Source organism: Sinocyclocheilus grahami, unplaced genomic scaffold (genome assembly GCF_001515645.1).
Source record: "Sinocyclocheilus grahami isolate Dianchi unplaced genomic scaffold, SAMN03320097.WGS_v1.1 scaffold416.1, whole genome shotgun sequence".
Lineage (NCBI taxonomy): Eukaryota > Metazoa > Chordata > Actinopteri > Cypriniformes > Cyprinidae > Sinocyclocheilus > Sinocyclocheilus grahami.
Window position 1 is genome coordinate 327013 of NW_015505595.1, and position 24330 is coordinate 351342.

Consider the following 24330-nt stretch of genomic DNA (forward strand, 5'->3'; position numbering starts at 1 on the left):
TTGGTAGGCATCATGAGCTTTGACATGAGGTTTGCTGCAACTATACTCGCAGATTCTGTATATCATTCAATCAAGGTGTTTTTTATGAGGTAAGATTAGTCTAAAATAATAGGCTCCCTTCTGATATATTTGTAAAGTCAAAATGTTCCGATACCTCACTATTAGCAAAGTTGCCGTGGATAACATTTCCCACAACGTAAACAAAAAAATGTGTTTATCCCTGGGCTGCATGTGAAGATGTCCTTCAGACGTGACAGTAATGTGAGTGCAATGTCAGACCCCCTGCTGAACTCTGAGGTCAAAGAACCCATTCTGTCTTCTTCTGGTATAAACAAACTCTTTCTCAATGTTTTGTACTAAACACTTTTCAGTTGAATAAGCTAAAATGCCCTTCTATTTTGCACTCTGCACCTAGTATCAGTTCATCATGGCATTGCATATCTAGATTTATAATCATAACTGTGTATGTGTGTGGTCCTACTGTATATCCTTTTATTGACTCATTTGATGGTAACATGTGAGTGCTTTAGGTAACAGGATGGACCTCATGATCAGCACCTCGACCACCTACAGACCCCCTCCCCTCCCCTTCGGCAATGTCTTTTCCTCCCCCTTTTTCACAGAGTTAATAAGAAGGGAACCCAGAGACAGAGAGACTCAGAGTCGAAAGACACTCATCCAGCCCTGCAATGCCCAGTAGTACCCCAAGCACCAACGGAATCATGCCTGAAGTAAAGAAAGCAGGTAAGGGCTGCTCTCATTGCCTCACCTTTATCAGTTCATTATCAGCAGAACAGGCTCACCTGTGTGCCAGGACGCATTCATTGTTGCTAAGATCTGTAACTTGCTACCAATGCATCATTGGATGTTGCTTTATATTTTTAATAATCTGGCACTGACAAATAAATAAGTAAAACTTCAGCATCTTTTAAAACAGTTATTATGCATTTGTAACTTTTGCAAAGATATACAAGGAAGGCGATACAATTGGCAGAGAAAACTGACATCGTAAGAATAATAAAATAAAAATAAAATAGTACATGGAAATAATAAAAAAAAGGAAATGCAAAATAAAACATAATACATAGAAAAATAGCAAATCTATGTAAAGGGGAAACATTTAGTTGTCTGATGAAAAGCCCTAGAGAGCAAAGTCTGTGGTTATGGTATTATTATATTTATTTAAAATAAGTCATATAAATGACAAGGTAAAATGGACATTAAAACAACTTCATTTTACAATTTAAATTTTTTAAGAAATATCTTTTATTTATTTATTTTATTAAAAAATATTATTATTATATTTTCTAAACATTTTATTGAATTTTATTTTTATAAATATTTTGTTGTATGTATAAATATTTATATTTATATTTTTTATAAATAGTTTATATAATAGTTTTTCTCATTGTCATCTTGGTATATCGCAAAATTTAAAAAAAATAGCAGCAATAGTAGATATGAATGCATGCTGCTTGTGGTACTGAAACAGACTGACGTGTACAATTTGAAAACAAAGGAAAATATTGTGTGTGTGTGTGTGTGTGTGTCTACAATATAAGAAATAATTAATCTCATGGTATGCACCTGGTGATGCAACCAGACATCTTTCTAGACACTTTAGACTCAGTCTACGTGCTTAAGACCTGCAGTATTTACAGTGCTGGTGACAGTACACAAACTAAAAGTCTCACCACAATGCTGACTTGATGGAGGGTTATTCTGACAGTTTGTGTAAGTTGCATATTCTCTGACACAGCCCAGATCAAAGGTACACAGGAAAGACTAATGGGCGACATCATGAGAAGAGGGCACCTTGAACATTATTGTCATACTATTACTCTCCAGGCTCTTGTGCACAGCTTAACATCACACAGGAAAATAATAATAGTCTTTACAGTGACAAAGAGTTTAGCAGCTGCTCTACTCAATCTATTGACAACAAATTATTATAAGAGGAGGGATGGCCATACAAGACCTTGTACACTCCCTCGAGCCTGCATATATTTTAAGGTAAGCATGTTGTCAAAAATCCTCTAGACTTACATACTATTTTAAGTACTTTAAAGAGGTCAAATGCAAACATATGTACACATAGGGAAGGCGTTATAGCTGTGCTTTACTCAGCATTTATATTTACTAGAAATGTATATTGTGTATGCCCATCACTACAAGTAAATCATTGCATATTTTAAAATGTTTCCAAATTCAATATCACACAGTAAGATTGATATACAAGTGAAATGACCAGCATTCATCAGATGAATCTTCTTTCAGGTGTTAATATAGTTGCATGGTACCTCTTTCACCCCTCTACTTTCACATGTCGCCCTCATCTGTCATCTCAACAACTCTCTCTGCTTCTCTCTCACTCTTGCTCTCAATTTCATTTCAATTTTAGTTGTTTTTCAATTTGAACATTTGTAATATTCATGTAAATTAAAACAATAGCCTATAGCAATAATATAATATAATATAATATGTTAGGGCTGGGTTAAAAAAGATCGATATCTCGATTATGATCGATTCTCATTTTTACGAAACGATATCGATTCTTAAATCCCAAGAATCGATTAGTCTAGAGCAGTGGTTCCCAAACCTGTCCTGGAGGCCCCCTGCCCTGCACCTTTTGTATGTCTCCCTTATCTAACACACCTGATTCCACTCATCAGCTCGTTAGTAGAGACCGCAAGAACTAAATTGGGTGTGTCTGATGAGGGAGACATACAAAATGTGCAGGGCAGGGGGTCCTCCAGGACAGGTTTGGGAACCACTGCTCTAGACTAATCGATTCTTGGGATTTAAGAATCGATATCGTTTCGTAAAAATGAGAATCGATCATAATCGAGATATCGATCTTTTTTAACCCAGCCCTAACATATTATATTATATTATATTATTGCTATAGGCTATTGTTTTAATTTACATGAATATTACAAATGTTCAAATTGAAAAACAACTAAAATTGAAATGAAATTGAGAGCAAGAGTGAGAGAGAAGCAGAGAGAGTTGTTGAGATGACAGATGAGGGCGACATGTGAAAGTAGAGGGGTGAAAGAGGTACCATGCAACTATATTAACACCTGAAAGAAGATTCATCTGATGAATGCTGGTCATTTCAATTGTATATCAATCTTACTGTGTGATATTGAATTTGGAAACATTTTAAAATATGCAACGATTTACTTGTAGTGATGGGCATACGCAATATACATTTCTAGTAAATATAAATGCTGAGTAAAGCACAGCTATAACGCCTTCCATATGTGTACATATGTTTGCATTTGACCTCTTTAAAGTACTTAAAATAGTATGTAAGTCTAGAGGATTTTTGACAACATGCTTACCTTAAAATATATGCAGGCTCGAGGGAGTGTACAAGGTCTTGTATGGCCATCCCTCCTCTTATAATAATTTGTTGTCAATAGATTGAGTAGAGCAGCTGCTAAACTCTTTGTCACTGTAAAGACTATTATTATTTTCCTGTGTGATGTTAAGCTGTGCACAAGAGCCTGGAGAGTAATAGTATGACAATAATGTTCAAGGTGCCCTCTTCTCATGATGTCGCCCATTAGCATACAAAAGGTGCAGGGCAGGGGGCCTCCAGGACAGGTTTGGGAACCACTGGTCTAGAGTGTTTTCAGTTAATGGATGGCATATTGAAGGGCACCTCCCATCCAATAATTCGCAATTATTTGCAAGCATTGTGCTTTGATTCTTTTAATATGAAACAAAGTCTCAGATTTCAAACTATGATCATTGTCTTGTAGTATTCAAACAATAAATGCCATTGTGGCGCTGTTAATGTGGAGTGAACGCTGTAATAACTCTATCAGTGTTTCAGCCGCGCAAGGACGTCAATATAACGGCTTGTAAACAATGCCACGTAACGTCACATTTACCTCAGAAAAACATATTCGGTGACAATAAACTCATAGTCAGATAGAAAAATAAACTGTAGAGAGGAGCATTTTGCTAAATATATGCACCATTTAATATATTCATTATAACTTACTTTTCTTCAATGTTTAATTTTTTTTTTATGGCAGCCACCATTTAAATGTTTATATTTAAGAAACGAATTGAAGTAGAAATATTATTATGTAATTGTAACTTTTATTATAAAAATGTAAGCAGTTGTATAGCCTAAAAAATCAGTCAGTTTTAACATTCAATATTTTAGTGATGTAGTGCCAACTGACTCTCATGTATATTTTACAGCATTAGTTAAGAGATTTTTTTTCCTTGGGAAAATTTAGCATGTGTGCCAGATCGAATCGAATCGCAAGCTTGTGAATGAGAATCGAATCGAATGGAATCATGAAATTTGTGTCAAAACCCAGCCCTAATATATGTTTTTTCTCCTTGTTAGGACCCTATTGCACCTCATTAAAAGATGAAAAGAATCCCCTACTGGTTTCTTATTAACTTATCAATGATGACATGCTGCTGCCTTGATCACAGGGGTAATGACACTGTACACTGTAACTCACACACACACACTGTAACTCATCTCCACAGCTCAACAATCCTTGTTTTATTTATGCCTTCTGAGATTTAGCCAAGTTGGGTCTGACTTACTGGGCATGGCAGTGTCTGGCAAGATTAGCATGGTGCACTGTGAGTGCGTAATTCTCAGCAATCTAAGTCAGCACGGAAACCAACTCAATCACTGTTAAGAGAGATCCAATCTAACCAATATCTGAGAACGTCTCTTATCCGAGCGGGTTGAATGTCTTTCCCAAGACTGTGACGGGTCACACCTCTGAAATCTCCCTTTACAGACATGAATCCCTCTATTTGTGCATCTGTCTGTTCATGTCATTTTCCATCGGACCTGTTTCAAGTAAGCAAGCAATAGAGGGCCGACACTCAGCATGTGGTTTTCAACACTTGGGGGGCCACAAGATCATATCCATCGCCTTCCCTTTCAAATCATCATGCCTAGCGTGTCCTTGTTCCAGCCACCAAATATGAACCACACCAGCTCGCCCGTAGCATGGCAGGGGTTGGCAAGGCACGCTACGGACGTGTCCAACACAAACAGCTTGCTTTCTGCACTATCATCACGAGCGAAAGACACCAAAGCCCAGCAATGACCCTGACATCATCTACATAACTGCTCATGCTAAAAAGAGGTGAAGTTCAAAGTCACTCAACAGCAGATGGTTGTTCCAGTTGATGTGCTGCCACTTTTATTGAAAAGATGACAATATTTATGCCTGGTTTCACAGACAGGGCTCAGACTAAGCCAGGATTAGGCCATAGTTCAATTAGGTTTTGAGAGGTGGTAATTTTTTATAAACGTGCCTTAGAAAACACATTACTGGTGTGCATCTTGAGACAAAACAAAGGCACTAGTATATTTTAAGATCAGTCAGTGCGAGTTTCTTTTAGTTGAAACAGCTCAGACTTACATTTTAGTCTGGGACTAGGTTTAAGCCTTGTCTGTGAAACTGGGGGTTGATGTTTAGGTTATAAATTATAATTTAGAAACAAAATATAACATGGATTTCCCACAATGCCATGCTCACGGTTTCCACTTGGGTGAATGATCTGACCTTTTCAATCACTTGATTCACTTCAGCCCATAATCACAAAAACAAATTCTGTCAACTCACTGCAAAAATGTTTTTAATAAGTATTTTTTGTCTTATTTTCCATTAAAAATATATTGTTAAAATGTATTTACTTAAGAAGCATATTTTTTTGCATATACATAAGAATGTGAAAGCTACTTATTGTTTTCATACTAATTAAATTATTTGTAAGCATAAACCTCACAAAATGTTGTTAAATTTATGCTCAAAAAAGAAAAATACCCTAATATTTTACACAGTTGTTTAATAAATGTAATATATTTAAAAATTAATTTATCTTGTTTTAAAAGTGTAGGCTCAAGAAAGGTCTGTTAATGTAAAATAATTTTACATATTTATTTGTCATAGCTTTTTCCCTATTTTTTTTTTATTTTTTTATTACGTCTTGCATTGTGTTGTGTTTTAGGATTAAAGAAAATGTCTATAAATTTGACAGATAATGTCCTGACGAAATAATTACCAGTAGCTCTTTTGTTTTTCTACTGATTTTTAAAGTGTGTTCGTTTTTATTATTTGCAGTACTCATCAACCTTCTCATGTCTTCTGAATCCGCCATCAGTCTTTCACCATTATGTGTTGGTCTGGTGAAAGATGTGCGTGAACGAGGCTTTGTGAATGATCCCTTATTGGACATTGGGGATTTTGAAACAAGGCTTTCACCCAGACCCCCTCCATGTACCTCTTGTTTACAGCATTCTTCCAGTCATGCTCATTCTCCAACAAGTCACCACCAGGGTTGAATCTCACACCAGGGAGAAAACCTTGACTTGAAGGGCTGTCAGCATGGCTTCAGGTTGCATGAACACAGACTCCACATCCGACATTTTTAGATCTTTCTGATTTGTTTTATTTTGGAGCTCTGCTTCATGACCATGGCTGTTATGCTCGACCCCTCCCTCCTGTTCTTCCTGACTCCCTTCATACCAGCCCCTATAAGGGAAAGGTCCCGAAGAGAGGGTGAAACAGGCTATGACTGATGGAGTGACCTGTCAGCAGCAGTTGCTAGTCACTAGCCCTGATTTCTTTACCACCTCAGTTCCCTTCGCTCTGTACCATCCATTCCTCTATAACTCCCTCTTTAAGTCCCAAGCATCTGATGGAGTTTATATGTGCACCAGGATTATATCTAAGATTTCACTGCGGAAAGATTAATGACTGCGACATTTACTTTTTTTTTTTTTTTTTTCATTATTTTCCATTTGGATGAGCTTGTATCTCATAATTTCTCGATGGCCTATAAGGGTATAAGGGTTTCCCTGTCGTAATGTGCGGAGAGCATGTGTTTCTCTCAGAAAAAATGATGTTTAGGTTATAAATTATAATTTAGAAACAAAATATAACATGGATTTCCCACAATGCCATGCTCACGGTTTCCACTTGGGTGAATGATCTGACCTTTTCAATCACTTGATTCACTTCAGCCCATAATCACAAAAACAAATTCTGTCAACTCACTGCAAAAATGTTTTTAATAAGTATTTTTTGTCTTATTTTCCATTAAAAATATATTGTTAAAATGTATTTACTTAAGAAGCATATTTTTTTGCATATACATAAGAATGTGAAAGCTACTTATTGTTTTCATACTAATTAAATTATTTGTAAGCATAAACCTCACAAAATGTTGTTAAATTTATGCTCAAAAAAGAAAAATACCCTAATATTTTACACAGTTGTTTAATAAATGTAATATATTTAAAAATTAATTTATCTTGTTTTAAAAGTGTAGGCTCAAGAAAGGTCTGTTAATGTAAAATAATTTTACATATTTATTTGTCATAGCTTTTTCCCTATTTTTTTTTTATTTTTTTATTACGTCTTGCATTGTGTTGTGTTTTAGGATTAAAGAAAATGTCTATAAATTTGACAGATAATGTCCTGACGAAATAATTACCAGTAGCTCTTTTGTTTTTCTACTGATTTTTAAAGTGTGTTCGTTTTTATTATTTGCAGTACTCATCAACCTTCTCATGTCTTCTGAATCCGCCATCAGTCTTTCACCATTATGTGTTGGTCTGGTGAAAGATGTGCGTGAACGAGGCTTTGTGAATGATCCCTTATTGGACATTGGGGATTTTGAAACAAGGCTTTCACCCAGACCCCCTCCATGTACCTCTTGTTTACAGCATTCTTCCAGTCATGCTCATTCTCCAACAAGTCACCACCAGGGTTGAATCTCACACCAGGGAGAAAACCTTGACTTGAAGGGCTGTCAGCATGGCTTCAGGTTGCGTGAACACAGACTCCACATCCGACATTTTTAGATCTTTCTGATTTGTTTTATTTTGGAGCTCTGCTTCATGACCATGGCTGTTATGCTCGACCCCTCCCTCCTGTTCTTCCTGACTCTCTTCATACCAGCCCCTATAAGGGAAAGGTCCCGAAGAGAGGGTGAAACAGGCTATGACTGATGGAGTGACCTGTCAGCAGCAGTTGCTAGTCACTAGCCCTGATTTCTTTACCACCTCAGTTCCCTTCGCTCTGTACCATCCATTCCTCTATAACTCCCTCTTTAAGTCCCAAGCATCTGATGGAGTTTATATGTGCACCAGGATTATATCTAAGATTTCACTGCGGAAAGATTAATGACTGCGACATTTCCTTTTTTTTTTTCTTTTCATTATTTTCCATTTGGATGAGCTTGTATCTCATAATTTCTCGATGGCCTATAAGGGTATAAGGGTTTCCCTGTCGTAATGTGCGGAGAGCATGTGTTTCTCTCAGAAAAAAAGGTACAAAATTGTCACTGAGTTGGTATCCTGAGGTACAAAGGCTAGAAGTTACATTGTTATACCTTAGTTTACCCTAAATGGTACATATTAGTGGTTCAAAAATACATAGTACCCAAAGTGTACATATTAGTACCTTTTGAAAGGGTATCGCTGCAGTGACAGTTTGTGCCACAGTTTGTGACAGTGCATAACACATTAAATAAAGTATTATAGGGATGATGATGTTCTCAGTGATTGTCAGCAAGATCACAAACAGCGCTGGGGGTCTTGAACAGGTGTACAGAAGTCCCCGTCCTATATATGCAGAAACACAGCTGAGCCGATCACTTAGAAGTGACCCATTATAGTGATGTCAGTCACCCCTGTCCCCTCCCACCGCCCAAACCGCGCAGTCAATCGAAAGAGTCTTAAGTCCAAACCGCTTTTACCATCATCGCAGGCTTGCTTAAACGTGACTGAGGAGTTACTGACAGCATGACTTTTTTTTTTGCTGATGGTATCTGATATCACTGAAATGTGAGACAAAATTCTTCATGGAGTAAATTTCAGACTTTTTTTCCAATCAGCTGAAAAAAGAACATTACACTGAAAAAAAAAGACTTTTAATTAAACTTAAAATATCTAAAAAATTAAACAAAAAAATATTTAAAAATACTGAAATAAAATATTGAAAATAAAATAGCTAAAACATGCCTTAAAAATATACTTTAAAATAAGATTTATTTGAGAAGCAACACTGGATAAGATATCAAGATTTAAGGCAAAAATACAAGTGTATAGACTTTCTCAAATTTAAAAAGTATGTCACTGCAATTAAACCAAATAGACTTGTATTTTATCCAAAGATTTCAACATAAAATCTATTTTTGTAGTAAAGATACATTTAAAGATATATATATACATTCTCTGAAAACATATTATGCAGTGTTACTTGTCTAGTAAATTATATTTTTTTTATTTCTAGATATTTAACTGAAAAACAATACAAAACATCGTCTTTATTGAGGAATGCTTCTTGCAGGACTCAAACCAGCAACCTTTCCTTTTCAGCCCTGATATTTAGCCACTACCACACTCTGTTTGCAGGATATCATGTGGATAGTTGTGTTTCATTGTTACAGTGACCTTTTCCCTCTTAGCCACTAATCTGCTGCTGCAATTCACATACAATTCACACTTAAACTGACAAAAATTGCACCAATGCACTTAATGCCACTGATAATTATGATAACCCAAGGGAGCAGCTAATATTACTGTCAACATTAACAAAAGAAGGCAAAAAAAAATGTGTGAGCTGTAATACATGAGCCGGAGGATTGCAGATGACTTTCTCAGAAGGTGCTTGAGATAATCAACAGTAACGAGAAAAGTGTTAAACCTGCATCCCAGTGCTGGACATGAACATGCCAACACCACTAGCACCGTGGAAATGAAGTGCGGCAGAAACAAAAATGTATTCTTGGAAACTGCTGTCAGAGCCTATGATGTGTGTCCATGGTGAATGTAAGTTTAGGCCTAGCATGCTTCTTAGATGTAACCTAAACCCTGACAGGCATGGGTAAACTATATGATTCAGTGCTAACAACGGTGGGGGTAGATGAATGGCATACCACGGGGTGATATATTGCGCACGAGAGGTAAGGAAGGAGGATCAGAAAAGCAATGTAAGGAAAGGGAAGACTCTAGAATGCTTGTGCTGCATCAGTATCATTTCCAAACTGCCTGTGCTTTCACTTAAAATGGTTTGATGGCAACCTCTGATTTTAATTGATGTACATTTTCACGCCTACAGGAAGAAAAGGATCAAGAGCAGAAGCAAATCCTGCAGGTAACTGTAAACTATGCAGTCATGTTTTCACTGTCTTAACTAGAGCATCCCCTTTTGCTACAGCTGCTCTCCAAAACCCCACCCTCCAGAAACATGCAAACCTGCTTATTATTATGATTTTTTTTAAAGTGACACTGTCCAACAGGGACAGTTACATCAGAAGTAAGCGTCTTTTTTGCCTCCCCTGAGCCCACTGAGCATACCGTGGCTGACAGAGAATGAATGGGGAAAATTCATCATGTTTTCACTGTCTTAACTAGAGCATCCCCTTTTGCTACAGCTGCTCTCCAAAACCCCACCCTCCAGAAACATGCAAACCTGCTTATTATTATGATTTTTTTTTAAAGTGACACTGTCCAACAGGGACAGTTACATCAGAAGTAAGCGTCTTTTTTGCCTCCCCTGAGCCCACTGAGCATACCGTGGCTGACAGAGAATGAATGGGGAAAATTCGCTAAGGGGAGGCAGTGCCTCCATTGCGCTATGATCGGCCTATTGCATTGCTCACGCGATATTTTTGTGTGCAACCCGCATCCACAAATTGGTCTGAATAAATAATGGTGTTAATGGGAACGCTGATTACATAACTCTCCCACTTTGATATCACTGCTTTAGGTCACGTAACATTCAAATTTGAAATGACTTGAAAACATAATCTGTGAGGATTTTTTGTTATCAGTCAGTTTGGTGAGTTCAAGTTGCATCTGCAGTGTTTACCAAATACTGATGACTGAAGATTCAAAAATAAGATGATATATATATATATATATATATAAAAAAAGGATAAATGCATGTGAAATATGAAATTTATTGCTGCATTTGTATATATTTCTCAAAGTAAAAATGCTTAAAAAGCACTAACTTAATAAAAAAAACTGTTTAATAAACAGAACAATAATTACATTATGTAAAACTGAAAAGTATAATTGTATGGACCTTTTTCACATTTGCGGGTTTCTCAGCAGCGGAAGTCGCCATAGTTGGGTTAACTTGAAGAGCAGTGAATGGGGGAGTACTACAAATATATTTTTTGCATTCCCATTTGCTCAGATAGCAAAAGAAAAACTCCACGATAGTGTTTTCATGACGTTCAATAAAAGGAAAAAAATTGATAACGGCAGTCAGAAGAGAGAATGATGCCAAATTTACCATCCCTCCCATAGACACTGCGTTAGAAACACCCTCACATTTTTGTAATTTGATGCAAAGGTGATACAATACAAAGAATAGTATTATAAATGTACATACATTTTTTTTTAAATACAAATATGAAAAACTTTGGAGGATTTACGATGCTGATGACCGTTAAACAAAGGGTCCAGTAGTTATTGTTTTCTCAAATGTAATTTTTTAACCTGAAAATGTGTCAGCTGGAACAGGGATTTACATAAATAGATAATAATAAAAACATTTATTACACTATTAAAAACAACCATTACAATAGTATTTTCATGCTTGCATTAACCGTGTTTTTAAGTTATATTTATTCAAACCAAGTATAAATGTAATGTTTAGCATTTTACATTTATTCCAAAATATAAATTTATTAAGAATGAGGTAACCGTTTTCAGATTTTGTGCATATTTTATCTGTGAATTTAACTACTTCTTTTACAACTTGTCACATGATCATTCATTAAAGCTCGGTAAACACTGCAGGTGTCCTGATGATCACGGACACAGAGGTGTAGCTACCTTTAATTTCACCATGTTTTAATGCCCACTAAAACCGCCTCGGATCATTATCAACAAGTCATTTAAGGTTTGGAGAGCATACTGGTCTTATAATAGAACAGACACTTATATTCAGATCAAAATAGCATGTAAATCTGACAATATGGTATGCATGTGTGATCATTACCATGCCTTTTTCAAGGTGAGTGCTGCTGTCTTTACGCCTCACTGTCTTAATAGTGTTAATGGGAGAGGATCATAATACATTGGAAGTCACATGAAGCTTGGGCCTCCATTAGACAGCTGACATTTAAATAGGATTATGCAGTCATGGTATAGAATATAATGACCTCTTGCTCTTTCTTCTTCCTTCCATCACAGAAAAGGCGCCACCATATGACCCCAACATCACTGAACCCAATACTAGAGCTGAGCTGATGAAATGTGCGCAGGAACATTACAGGAATTGTCTTGGTTTTATGCTTTTTATATGTGACCCTGGACCACAAAACCAGTCATAAGGGTCAATTTTTCGAAATTGAGATGTATGCATCATCAGCTGAATAAAACAGCTTTCCATTGATGTATGGTTTGTTAGGATAGGACAATATTTGGCCGAGATACAACTATGTGAAAATCTTGAATCTGAGGGTGCAAAAAAATCTAAATATTGAGAAAATCGCCTTTAAAGTTGTCCAAATGAAGTTCTTAGCAATGCATATCACTAATCAAAAACTAAGTTTTGATATATTTGCGGTAGGAAATTTACAAAATATCTTCATGGAACATGATTTTTACTTTACTCAATAATTTTGACCCATACAATGTATTGTTGGCTATTGCTACAAATATACCCCAGCGACTTGAGACTGGTTTTGTGCTCCAGGGTCACATATAGTTCTATATTATAGTTTAATATGCCCTTGACCTCTGAAATGTTATTTCTCTCTCAGACTGGATAAATCTCTCTCTGGATGACAGAACTGCTCAGAAAATGTTGTGGCTCTCAGAAGGTGGAGCCAAAGTGTCACGTATGTCAGAGGAAGTGTGTCCTGTTCTAGACAGGCCAGAGAGATATGAACATTCACCACAGGTATGTAGTATTTTCATGCTTGCATTAACCGTGTTTTTAAGTTATATTTATTCAAACCAAGTATAAATGTAATGTTTAGCATTTTACATTTATTCCAAAATATAAATTTATTAAGAATGAGGTAACCGTTTTCAGATTTTGTGCATATTTTATCTGTGAATTTAACTACTTCTTTTACAACTTGTCACATGATCATTCATTAAAGCTCGGTAAACACTGCAGGTGTCCTGATGATCACGGACACAGAGGTGTAGCTACCTTTAATTTCACCATGTTTTAATGCCCACTAAAACCGCCTCGGATCATTATCAACAAGTCATTTAAGGTTTGGAGAGCATACTGGTCTTATAATAGAACAGACACTTATGAGTGAGTGCTGCTGTCTTTACGCCTCACTGTCTTAATAGTGTTAATGGGAGAGGATCATAATACATTGGAAGTCACATGAAGCTTGGGCCTCCATTAGACAGCTGACATTTAAATAGGATTATGCAGTCATGGTATAGAATATAATGACCTCTTGCTCTTTCTTCTTCCTTCCATCACAGAAAAGGCGCCACCATATGACCCCAACATCACTGAACCCAATACTAGAGCTGAGCTGATGAAATGTGCGCAGGAACATTACAGGAATTGTCTTGGTTTTATGCTTTTTATATGTGACCCTGGACCACAAAACCAGTCATAAGGGTCAATTTTTCGAAATTGAGATGTATGCATCATCAGCTGAATAAAACAGCTTTCCATTGATGTATGGTTTGTTAGGATAGGACAATATTTGGCCGAGATACAACTATGTGAAAATCTTGAATCTGAGGGTGCAAAAAAATCTAAATATTGAGAAAATCGCCTTTAAAGTTGTCCAAATGAAGTTCTTAGCAATGCATATCACTAATCAAAAACTAAGTTTTGATATATTTGCGGTAGGAAATTTACAAAATATCTTCATGGAACATGATTTTTACTTTACTCAATAATTTTGACCCATACAATGTATTGTTGGCTATTGCTACAAATATACCCCAGCGACTTGAGACTGGTTTTGTGCTCCAGGGTCACATATAGTTCTATATTATAGTTTAATATGCCCTTGACCTCTGAAATGTTATTTCTCTCTCAGACTGGATAAATCTCTCTCTGGATGACAGAACTGCTCAGAAAATGTTGTGGCTCTCAGAAGGTGGAGCCAAAGTGTCACGTATGTCAGAGGAAGTGTGTCCTGTTCTAGACAGGCCAGAGAGATATGAACATTCACCACAGGTATGTAAGTGAGTCTCTGAATCTGTCTCTACTTCTTGTGTGATTTATAAAAATCAATTTTTGAACAGGTCATGTAATTCTTCCATTTAGTATTATCTTCTTATTTATGTTTTTAAGGCTTAGTCATGCAAAAATTTTGCAAAAATGTCATCATTTACTCATCCTCATGTCTTTCCAAAGATTTTTATTCTTTATAACAAATTTTTTTTTTAATTTATTCTCATATTTTGATTGAAAGTTTTTACATCAGTTTTATAGTAACATTTTCAAGCTTCACAAACTGCATAAAGACATCATAAAAACAGTCTAAATAAATCTATATGAGTGAATCCAAGTCCAAATCATTTTATATGATGGAAAGATTTGATTTAGGCATTTATTCACACATAAGCACAGATTAAAAAAAGCATGAATGCCATAATTATGACATGAATTGAAATTATGAAATACTAGGTCATGATTGAGACAAAAAAGAATCAGAGTTATGACAGTCTAAATTAGAATAATAAGACTAAAAGTCATAATTATGACAAAAAATCTCATGTCAATTTGGATCTCATGATTATTATTTAGTGTTTCATTGTTGTCACAATGACCTTTATCTCATAATTTTTGCTTTCTATCTCATAATTATAATTTAGCCTCACAATTTCAGCTTTTTGTGATGTTTTTTAAATGATAATTTTTACTTTTTATTTAATAATTATGACTTTCTATCTCATAATTTCAACCTTTTGTGTCATTACACACATCTCACATTTTTGTCATAATTATGCTTATCTCATGTTTTTCAGCATGAGATTTGTATGTGGCGGAAATGGGCTTTCATAGTTCTATGTATGTGATTGTATTGCTTCATGAAAAAATCATTAGTCTAATATTTCAATGAATCCGCTGATATAGTTCACAAAACCAGTCTGAATGATTAATTCACCCACAAGTTCAACTCAGCATGAGGACAGCTGTGCAGGTTTGAAATGACACGAGGGTGAGTAAATGACAGAATGTAATGCTTAAGACTGTTATGGTCAACATATGGTAACCATGCAACTGCTGCAAGGATAACTTTGACAATATCCTCCTGAAGGTGCATAATTATGACTTTCTATCTCATAATTTCAACCTTTTGTGTCATAACACACATCTCACATTTTTGTCATAATTATAGCTGTGCAGGTTTGAAATGACACGAGGGTGAGTAAATGACAGAATGTAATGCTTAAGACTGTTATGGTCAACGTATGGTAACCATGCAACTGCTGCAAGGATAACTTTGACAATATCCTCCTGAAGGTGCTGTGTAAGGAGGGTCTTCTGGGCAGTCGTGGGTACTGGGAGGTGGACTGCGAGGGCTGGGTGGTGGTTGGGGTGGCATGTGAAAGCGCAGGGCGGAAAGCTAAGGATGGCCCATGTGGGCTGGGAGAGAATGACCTGTCATGGGGTGTGGGCTGGGCTGGATCCTGCTACCACGTCTGGCAGAACGGAGAGAACATCGAATTCCAGGCTCCCCTCTGTCCCACCATCGGCATCTACGCTGACCAGCCAGCTGGCATCATTACGTTTTTCATGGTCGAAGATGGAGAGAACGGCTCAAAGGAGGTCAGACTGATTCATCGGTTTGCAACCAGTTTCAAGGAGAAGCTCTTCCCTGGTTTCTGGGTGGGCAGGAACTCCTACTGCTGGATCCGAAAGCAGGATCAGTCAATGAGATCCAAATCAACATAAATGATACTAAAACTTGCATTCTAAACCTGAATCTGCCTGTAAGTAAGCACTAGGTTGCTGCAAAATGTAGTGTTTTAGTATTTTAACCAGCAACTGAATTGGTGTAGCATTAATCTTTATACTAATTATTTTGAATAGTCACGGTATTCATTTTATATTCCATGTGATGGCAAATACAGATACTGTAGGAAATATTTATCTCTGTAATCTAATAAACTAGTTCAAAATAATAATGATGTGCAATATATGAGTGGTGTGTTGTGTTTTTATTGCTGACATGTCTTTAAAAGCAAGTAAAGGTCTTGGGGGATAATCAAGGGGTCAGTGTTTATCTGGTTAGTGTGACCCAGTTCACAAAGCTTTTCTCTACTGACAGACATTCAAAAGTACTTTTTTTGCAAAATGTTACACCATTGAACAATTCTCTGAGGGCCTTTGAAAGCATCTGTACAGATTTTACTTTCTCAGGCGCAAATAAAGTTTTTATTAATAAATGTAATTATTATTCTTAAAACACTGTATATAAAAGTATACAAAATATACTAATTTAATCAAAAATTCTAAATGAAGTCCTTTTTTATTGCTAGTGAAAGATTTGACACTCTGAGACTGTATAAAAACATAATTTTTTGCATTCATGGCTTGGCTAATACAAACCTGAATGAGATGAATGGAAATGAAATCAAAAGTGGGAATGGGAATACACTTAAGCTGAATCGTTTTGTTGTATAGGCCTAACTGCTTTGAATAAAAGCCTGCTAAATGCATAAAGGAACGCTAAAGGATTGCTTGGAGTAAAAAGCTACAGAAAAACGACACTGCCCTCTGCTGAGCACAGGAAGCATCGACTTTCCTCAGAGAGTTGCTCATATTTCCTTCAGCCGGCTCAATCACACCAAGATAAAACCGCTGAAATTTTAAATGCAAATAAGACACAAAGGGCAACAGAATTCGACAACAAACAACTTGTTTATTCAAAACGCATTTACTTAAACACTGAACAGTTGTGAAATGTTTAAGATGATGAACACATAGCTGGTTGACATCTGTAGTGTTGTAAACCCTCATATTTGATTTTCAAGATTTTCGAGTTTTGAGTTACCATACTAATCAACAATTCGTATTTCTGCATTTGTATCAGTTATCAGCACATTAATTCGTTATAATGCAGAAGCACTTGTCATTTGTGGGTGAAAAGTCCCACACATTTGTGTTTCCGAAACGTTTTGTCCTTTCATTGTATTCATTGCTTTACAAAGCATTGATTTAGAAAGTCTTCAGGACAGTATCTGAAATAAAAGTGAGTGCACACAGGCAGAGCGTGACATTTGCAAGCATTCACATTAACATCTAGTCAGCTTTGGCAATCTTGCCATGGAATATACACTACTGAATTCACATCTGAACACAGCAGTCTATATATCCAAGTACATGTAGTGTCTACTAATGTACAATGCTCCTCCGGTGATGGATGTGCGAGTATCTCAGCATGTAAATAGGCTCATATACTAAATCCCACACTGCAGAGGACAGTCACTGGGTATGATTAGTAACGTAATGATGTACGTTTGCTCTACTAGTGTTACTCAATGAAATGCACTACGTAACTAAAGTCTGCCACAACCATTCGGTCAAAGCCAAAAGAAATTCTCAAATTAAGACATGCGAATCAACCCTCTCCTCCTTCTGCTGCGGACGTGAAGGGCTGGTAAAGGTTTCACCACTTTCAGTGCCATAGAAATACTAATGATATGCGGGAGAAGCTTCAGTTTTGGCAACGTCTTCGCTAAAAACATCCATCAAACTCTCCAGTTCTGTTCAAATCACTTTCGCACACGCTCACACACAAGCTCACGGTTCGCCCACCCTCTCGTTCTCATGCACGCTCAAACATACAAACGCACACATTCGTTCTCTCTCAGTGCTTGAGAGAGAAGTCGCCCGTGTTTAGGCGAGGTCGTGGCAGTGCTCCAAACATCTCCGTTCCGTCTGTGGCTCCAGGGACCAGCAGGGCTTTCATACTGGCAGCTATGTGGTCCAGGTCTGTACAGCCCACCTAAAATAAAAGAGACATTTTAATCAAGCTGAAAACAAGTGTAAAAGTGATTAAATGTGACAAAATAGTAATTAATTGCTATTCTTAAATTTTTCGTATAAAACGGATAGTTCCGGTCCTTGATTCTGATTGGCTGAGCCGCGTTCGAAACTGTTGTAAATTACTCTACAAACATACACTGTTGTTTACATTTGCGAGTTGCAACTTTGTTGCAACCACAACTGATTCTGAAGAACTACATTGTTTGGTGGAAGAATACTGTTTTTATTAATATCATTACACTTTATTTGCTCTGTTTTATTTTGTGAAACCATACTACGTATATGAAATAACCGTTTTATGAAAGCAATAAGCCCCGTGAAGCCGTGGTTTACAGTAAATTTATAACAGCTAAGGGGGGTTTAGGCACTCTGCTTTGCGTCGACAACAACGCCCCTCAGCTGTTATAAATTCACTGTAAAACACAGCTTCACGGGGCTTATTGCTTTATTCTACAAAAACTCATTATATAAGTGGATTTTGTCACAATGGTAGTGAGGGTGTTAATCAGAAAAGACTTGGCAACAAAATCTTGTATCGATAACTGTGTCAATAATGCAGTACGATAATATTGCAGCTATTTATGTTTAGAGTGTAGATTTTCCAAAAAGAAACAGTATAGTTTTAGAGTCATTTTCCAGTGTAAATTACTGGTTGTGGCTCAATCTTTTGAGGTAAAATTATCACAATACATTGAAATATTATCACAGAAATATGTAGCACTCAATATATTTGTTTACTTTGGGGCATTTTTAATCATCATGAACCTTTTATAAATCTTATACTACAGTATACAACATCACAAACTGAGTAAGTACAACTGTTTTAAAAACATTTCACAAACAGTTATTTTAATAATTGTAATAATATTTCACAATATTACTGTTTTTACTATATTTAAATTTTTTAAATGCAGCCTTGAAAAACAAGAGACTTCTTTCAAAAACATTAAAAAAAAAAAAAAAACGTACCAATCCAAAACTTTTTAAAAAGTATGTATTTATATTGACAATCTGTATTTCCTTTGGCCCTTTCCATGGTGTCGCAACACATTAATTATGAAATTGCCTCATCAATGAATGATTTGGTCCAAATGTGTAATCTAGTAGGTGGCATAATTTTGCCATCTACAATTTTACACATCCTTTGTATTAAAAGTGCATACATAATCTGCAAAAAAAATAATTTGAATGAAGCTGTTGTAGGGGGGTATGTGGATGAAGGCATGCATGAAGCGGATGAGTAACTGACCCGTTCTCCACTGTGGGGGTCGCCCTGACGGGCATGGTTGTTCCTGTAGCCCCACACTGGTATAGACATGGGCAGTGAACAAGCCATTGCCATGGGGTTAGAAGAGCGAGACACCAGGTGACCCATGGCCAAGCCACGCGGAGGGGGAGGTGCTTCCTCACTCAGAGAGCCTGGCCGCAATAAAACAGATATAAATACATGAACGACACCAATAAAAACACACTGATGCTACGGTGTCATAATTCAGATAATGATCTCTTTGAACAGTCACTGTGTTTGAAACTGAATTGCTGAATAAGGATTTTAAAAAATAGGGATGCACATTATATTGGTACCATATCGGTTATCAGCTGGTTAGGGGTCAGAAAGATTTTTTTAATGTTTTTGAAAGAAGTATCTTATGCTCACCTTATTTGATAAAAAATACAGTAAAACAACATTAGTTGCGTGTTATAATTCAAAATACCTATATTTTAATATACATGTTAACTGTAATTTATTCCTGTGATGCAAAGCTGATTTTTCAGCAGTCATTACTCTAGTCTTCAGTGTCACATGATCCTTCAAAAATCATTCTAATATGCTGATTTGCTGCTCAAGAAACATTTCTTATCATTATCAATCAAAAACAGCTGTGCTGCCTAACATTTTAAAAACTGTGATACTTTATTTTTTTTATAAATAAGGTTCAAAAGTATTTTGAACAGTGGTGAACTGTATCAGCTGAAATTGGATTTTTATAAATGCTGATTTCCCCATGTTTTTTTTACAATTCAACATCATCTAACAGCCACTTAAACTTATATATATATATCACTTGAATAATATGTTATCTATAAATAACACGTGTTATCTATTTTTCATGCTGCACATTATAATGCTGTGATGCCTAAATGTGAAAAAATAGGCAATAACATTTAAGTAATTTTTGGCATTTACCAGAATTTTAATAATTTATGCTCCACAAAAGAAAGTAGCCCAAGTCATTCAGGTTTGAGTAAATTACTTAATTAAAATTTTTTGGGTGAACTATTCCTTAAAATAGTTTTTTTTTTTTTTGCATTTTTTCTTTTATGAAATAATACTCTAAATAAGAAACTAAAAATGCCAGCGGGTGGCAATAAATGTCTTTATGAGTCATTCATTCGATTCAAATGGCTGATTCATTCAGGAATTAAGTAAACGGCTCTCTCTCTTTATGAATAGGTCTTTGAATCATTGATTCACAAGATTAGTTCAAAACGCGGATTCATTCAGAAACTAAACACAGCTGTGTTGCTCGGAGATTCTGGAAATTCTGCTGTGGCTTTATAGGTAATATTTTTGTTGGCAAAACTGAGCAAATACAGACAATAGTGTTTAAAATATAACTTACTGTATTTACTGTACTGTTGTATAAAAATCACATTTGCATTTGTGATATTCGGGACAAAAACAGCATTTGTGTGATACTGCTCTTGCTGCTCGTGTGATATCTCTTATCATGTGATATAAATATGAGAAACTTTTTTGTCTCATAAGCATTTTTGCCCCAATATCTTGAATTTTGAGGCATAATTGCATTTATGGAGTTGTTGCGCTGCATCATATTTGTCAACAGTCAGCTGTATGAAACATAAGATAATGTACCGGTCTGGGGGCGGGGCCAGTACGTTAACAGCATCAAAATATTTTAATCGCGTAATTTTTTTCATAACTAATTAATTAAGTTAACACATTCAACTGACAGCCCTATTTAAAATATATCAATAAAAAAATAATAACAATAATTCACCATCAGTGCTCTCCTCCTCCCCGTCAGACTCGAAGAAGGGCTCGCAGTCCCGGGACAGAGAATCCTCATCCATTGAAAAGACACCTGAGAAAGAAAGACAGATCCATTCAGTTTGAATTTGAGATCTGCAATGACAAACCCCTTCTTATCTGAAAACAAAAAAATAGGTGCATTTACCTGCCGATTCATTCAGGTTACGTCCCCTCCCATCCAAATCCTCCTCCTCCTCCTCCTCTTCCTCTTCCTCTTCTTCCTCTTCCTCCAAGTCCACAATTTCCGTTCTTTCTCTTGCCTTCTCACGTTCCTCCATCACCGCTTTCTCCCGGTCACGCTCTCCGTTCCCATGCTGACTGCCTGGCTGGCCAATAGCAGCGGCCGAGCTGTAGATCGACGGGTAGCTCTGAGAATAGAGCCTCATGTTGGGACTAACAGTCCCGACTCGATCTCCAGTCAAGCTCTTTAGAAACAGGACACAATAAATCACAAGGCGTTGTACTCAAAAATGCTTAAAAATAAAAAAAACAGCACTCACCAGCCTGTCAGACGGCACAACCACGCCCAGTTTGGCTCCTCCTTGCTCTGCATTCAGACGCGTGTGTCTCTGAGCCGTCAGTACAGTGGTGGAGTGCAGAACTGCAATGTCATCCATGTATCGCAGTGACGACTCCGCTAGGGCCCCCGGTCCCCAAACATGATATGCATAATCAAACTTCTGCACCCGAGTTCCACCCCCTTCGTGATTCCTCGTTCCTTCCACCTCGAGCCCGGAAGGACGGAACTTCTTATAGGCGGTCAGAATGGCCAAATCACAGCCAGACGTCTGACTGTAAGCCTCAGCTGCAGCAAGCAGCACCAGCCAGCTCTCCTTGTGATTATCGGGGATCTCGGGGTTAGAGGATTTGGTGACAGAGGCCATGATGTGTTTATGCAACAACCTATGGCTCTGTTGAACTGTTTTTGGAATTTGTTCTTTTGGAATGTTGAAATGCTGGTGTGTGTGTGTGTGTGTGTGTGTGTGTGTGTCTGTGTTTATGAAATGCGTTTTGTGGTTAGCACTCTTTGGTAATGAGAACTTGGTTTAGTTAATGCTGATGGTACTGTTAGAAGAGGCACAATTGAAATGGGTGACGGTGTCTGCGTGCAGGAGAGAACTAGGGGAGAGATGGGAGGATGCCACAACTTGCTGATGTTACCTAGAAAAGAAAACATAATATGCATAAATATATATCAAGAGCACACTATCGAGCTTATTTAGGCAAAATGAACATGCATTTTGATTTGTGACCCTGGACCACAAAACCAGTCATAAGTAGCAATTGTAGCAATAGCTAACAATACACTGTATGGGTCAAAATTATGCCAAAAATCATAGAGTAAAGTAAAGATCATGTTCCATGAAGATATTTTGTAAATTTCCTACTGTAAATATATCAAAACTTAATTTTAGATTAATAATATGCATTGCTAAGAACTTAATTTGGACAACTTTAAAGGCAATTTTCTCAATATTTCGATTTTTTTTTTTGCACCCTCAGATTCCAGATTTTCAAATAGCTGTATCTCGACCAAATATTGTCCTAACAAACCATACATCAATGGAAAGCTTATTTAATCAGCTTTGATGTTGATGTATAAAACTCAATTTAAAAAAATTGACCTCATGACTGGTTTTGTAGTCCAGGGTCACATTTGGAACTGTAGAACAGCTTAAAAACTAGTTTGTTTGGGTAATCAACAAGCTCATCAACTACTGCAACAAACCCCCCACTCACTTTGAGGAGTAAGTTACGCCTCCATTTCCCCGCACGTGTAGCACACGTACACGTTTGTTTGGGACGTTCTCGTTCAAATGAGGACTAGGCTTTGTCAAACGGTAAAAATCATTTTCAAGGCCTGTTGTGCAGTTGCATGCAGCAGATCTGTCCGTTTCTCGCATTTTCGGGACAACATGAAGAACAACCAGCCATGATTTCTGCTGCTTTTGTTTGTTTGTTTGTCACTGTCAGCTTTAATATGCAGTTGGCAAAATCAGCGGCTAAACAGCGTGATATTTGCATTACGACATTAACTGCTTTAGAGCTTGTTGATCAGTTCATTAGTGAGTGACCAAGTGAAACACACAGGCCAGTGCGCTGCAGCGTTAGCAATGCAGCTAAAATCTATTTCATCTTTTTGCACAATTAAAACTGCATCGGGATGATTCGAGAAAAGAAAGGCAAGTGACTGACTTACCCTCGTTATATCCTCCCGCCTCTGTCACAATCGTCCTTTACTTCCAAACTTTATTAAACCCTCTTTGTTAGGAGCCTGTTACCCGTGCCTGTCTCTCCCCTAGACTCCAGCGCAGCGACGCGCAGAGCGCTGTTTACAGTAGGAGCAGATCAGGGTTGCCAGATTGCGCAAAAGAAACACGCAAATGGTCTGACAAACAAGCACTAAATAAACTATTTTTTTATGCATTCTCTGTGTGGGTTGATTAAAACACACGCACAAAAAACGTAGATTTACCCAGGGTTTTTATTGTTTTAGATGCCATGGTCCCCAAATATGACCATCCTTGTGCGAGGGACCCCATCCTAAAATATAAAAGGCATCTACTGTATATATTTTCCATACTTCACATATAAAGACCCAATTTATACTGTGAAAAATTAATATTGTAAAACTATTAAAATTTTTATTTTCTTTACATTACTTTAAAATGTTCTACTCACTACTGTACCATTCGGGTACATTTAAATTTGTATTTTTATTGATATATTCAATTTATTTATTTAATCTTATTTCTATTATTTTTTTTTTTTATTGTTTTTTATTGATTAATTTTTTACACTGTTTTTCCACAGACCCCCAACACTCCTTTGCAGCCTTGGGGGTCCATATTAAAAACCTCTGGATTAACCAATACTAAAATGCAGCTAACAGCGATAGTCTTACTCTTACAAAATATGTAATGTGTCCAACCTGCACGATTATAGTAAGGATAAATTAATACGTTTCTCAGCTGTGCACACACACACATTACTTGGTAATGGAAAACACAATTAGGCCTACACACCATGGGGCTGGAAAAGCACATGAAATCCCCAAAAAACGTGGGGACATTCTTGGAATAAGCCCTGTTGGAACAGCCGAAGCCATTACAGCCCCTAAAACCTCTATCTAGAATTCAAGAACTAGACTTATTCATCTGTAAAGGCAAATCTCAAAAACAATATGCGCGAAATAAGCGGACATGGCAACATTGTTGTGGCCGCACGCACCTTGCGCGTACACATTCTCAGAGGTAACGTTCAGAA

The 24330-nt window shown here is 36.8% G+C and overlaps 2 protein-coding genes across 2 annotated transcripts; one reads left to right on the top strand and one right to left on the bottom strand.

Moving 5' to 3' along the window:
- Positions 1–627: 627 nt before the first annotated feature.
- Positions 628–16377, top strand: LOC107551159 (tripartite motif-containing protein 16-like protein). Its single transcript, XM_016232671.1, has 5 exons — positions 628–744; positions 10125–10160; positions 12215–12277; positions 12787–12926; positions 15480–16377. Exons 1-5 carry the CDS (start codon positions 690–692, stop codon positions 15909–15911), a joined length of 726 nt encoding a protein of 241 aa, XP_016088157.1. The 5' UTR covers positions 628–689; the 3' UTR covers positions 15912–16377.
- Positions 16378–16867: 490 nt separating this feature from the next.
- On the bottom strand, positions 16868–22108 carry akt1s1 (AKT1 substrate 1 (proline-rich)). The gene is made up of 5 exons (XM_016232672.1): positions 21564–22108; positions 21209–21488; positions 21032–21115; positions 19258–19427; positions 16868–17967 (listed from the first exon to the last, which is right to left on the bottom strand). Exons 1-5 carry the CDS (start codon positions 21945–21947, stop codon positions 17830–17832), a joined length of 1056 nt encoding a protein of 351 aa, XP_016088158.1. The 5' UTR covers positions 21948–22108; the 3' UTR covers positions 16868–17829.
- Between the last annotated feature and the right edge of the window lie 2222 nt (positions 22109–24330).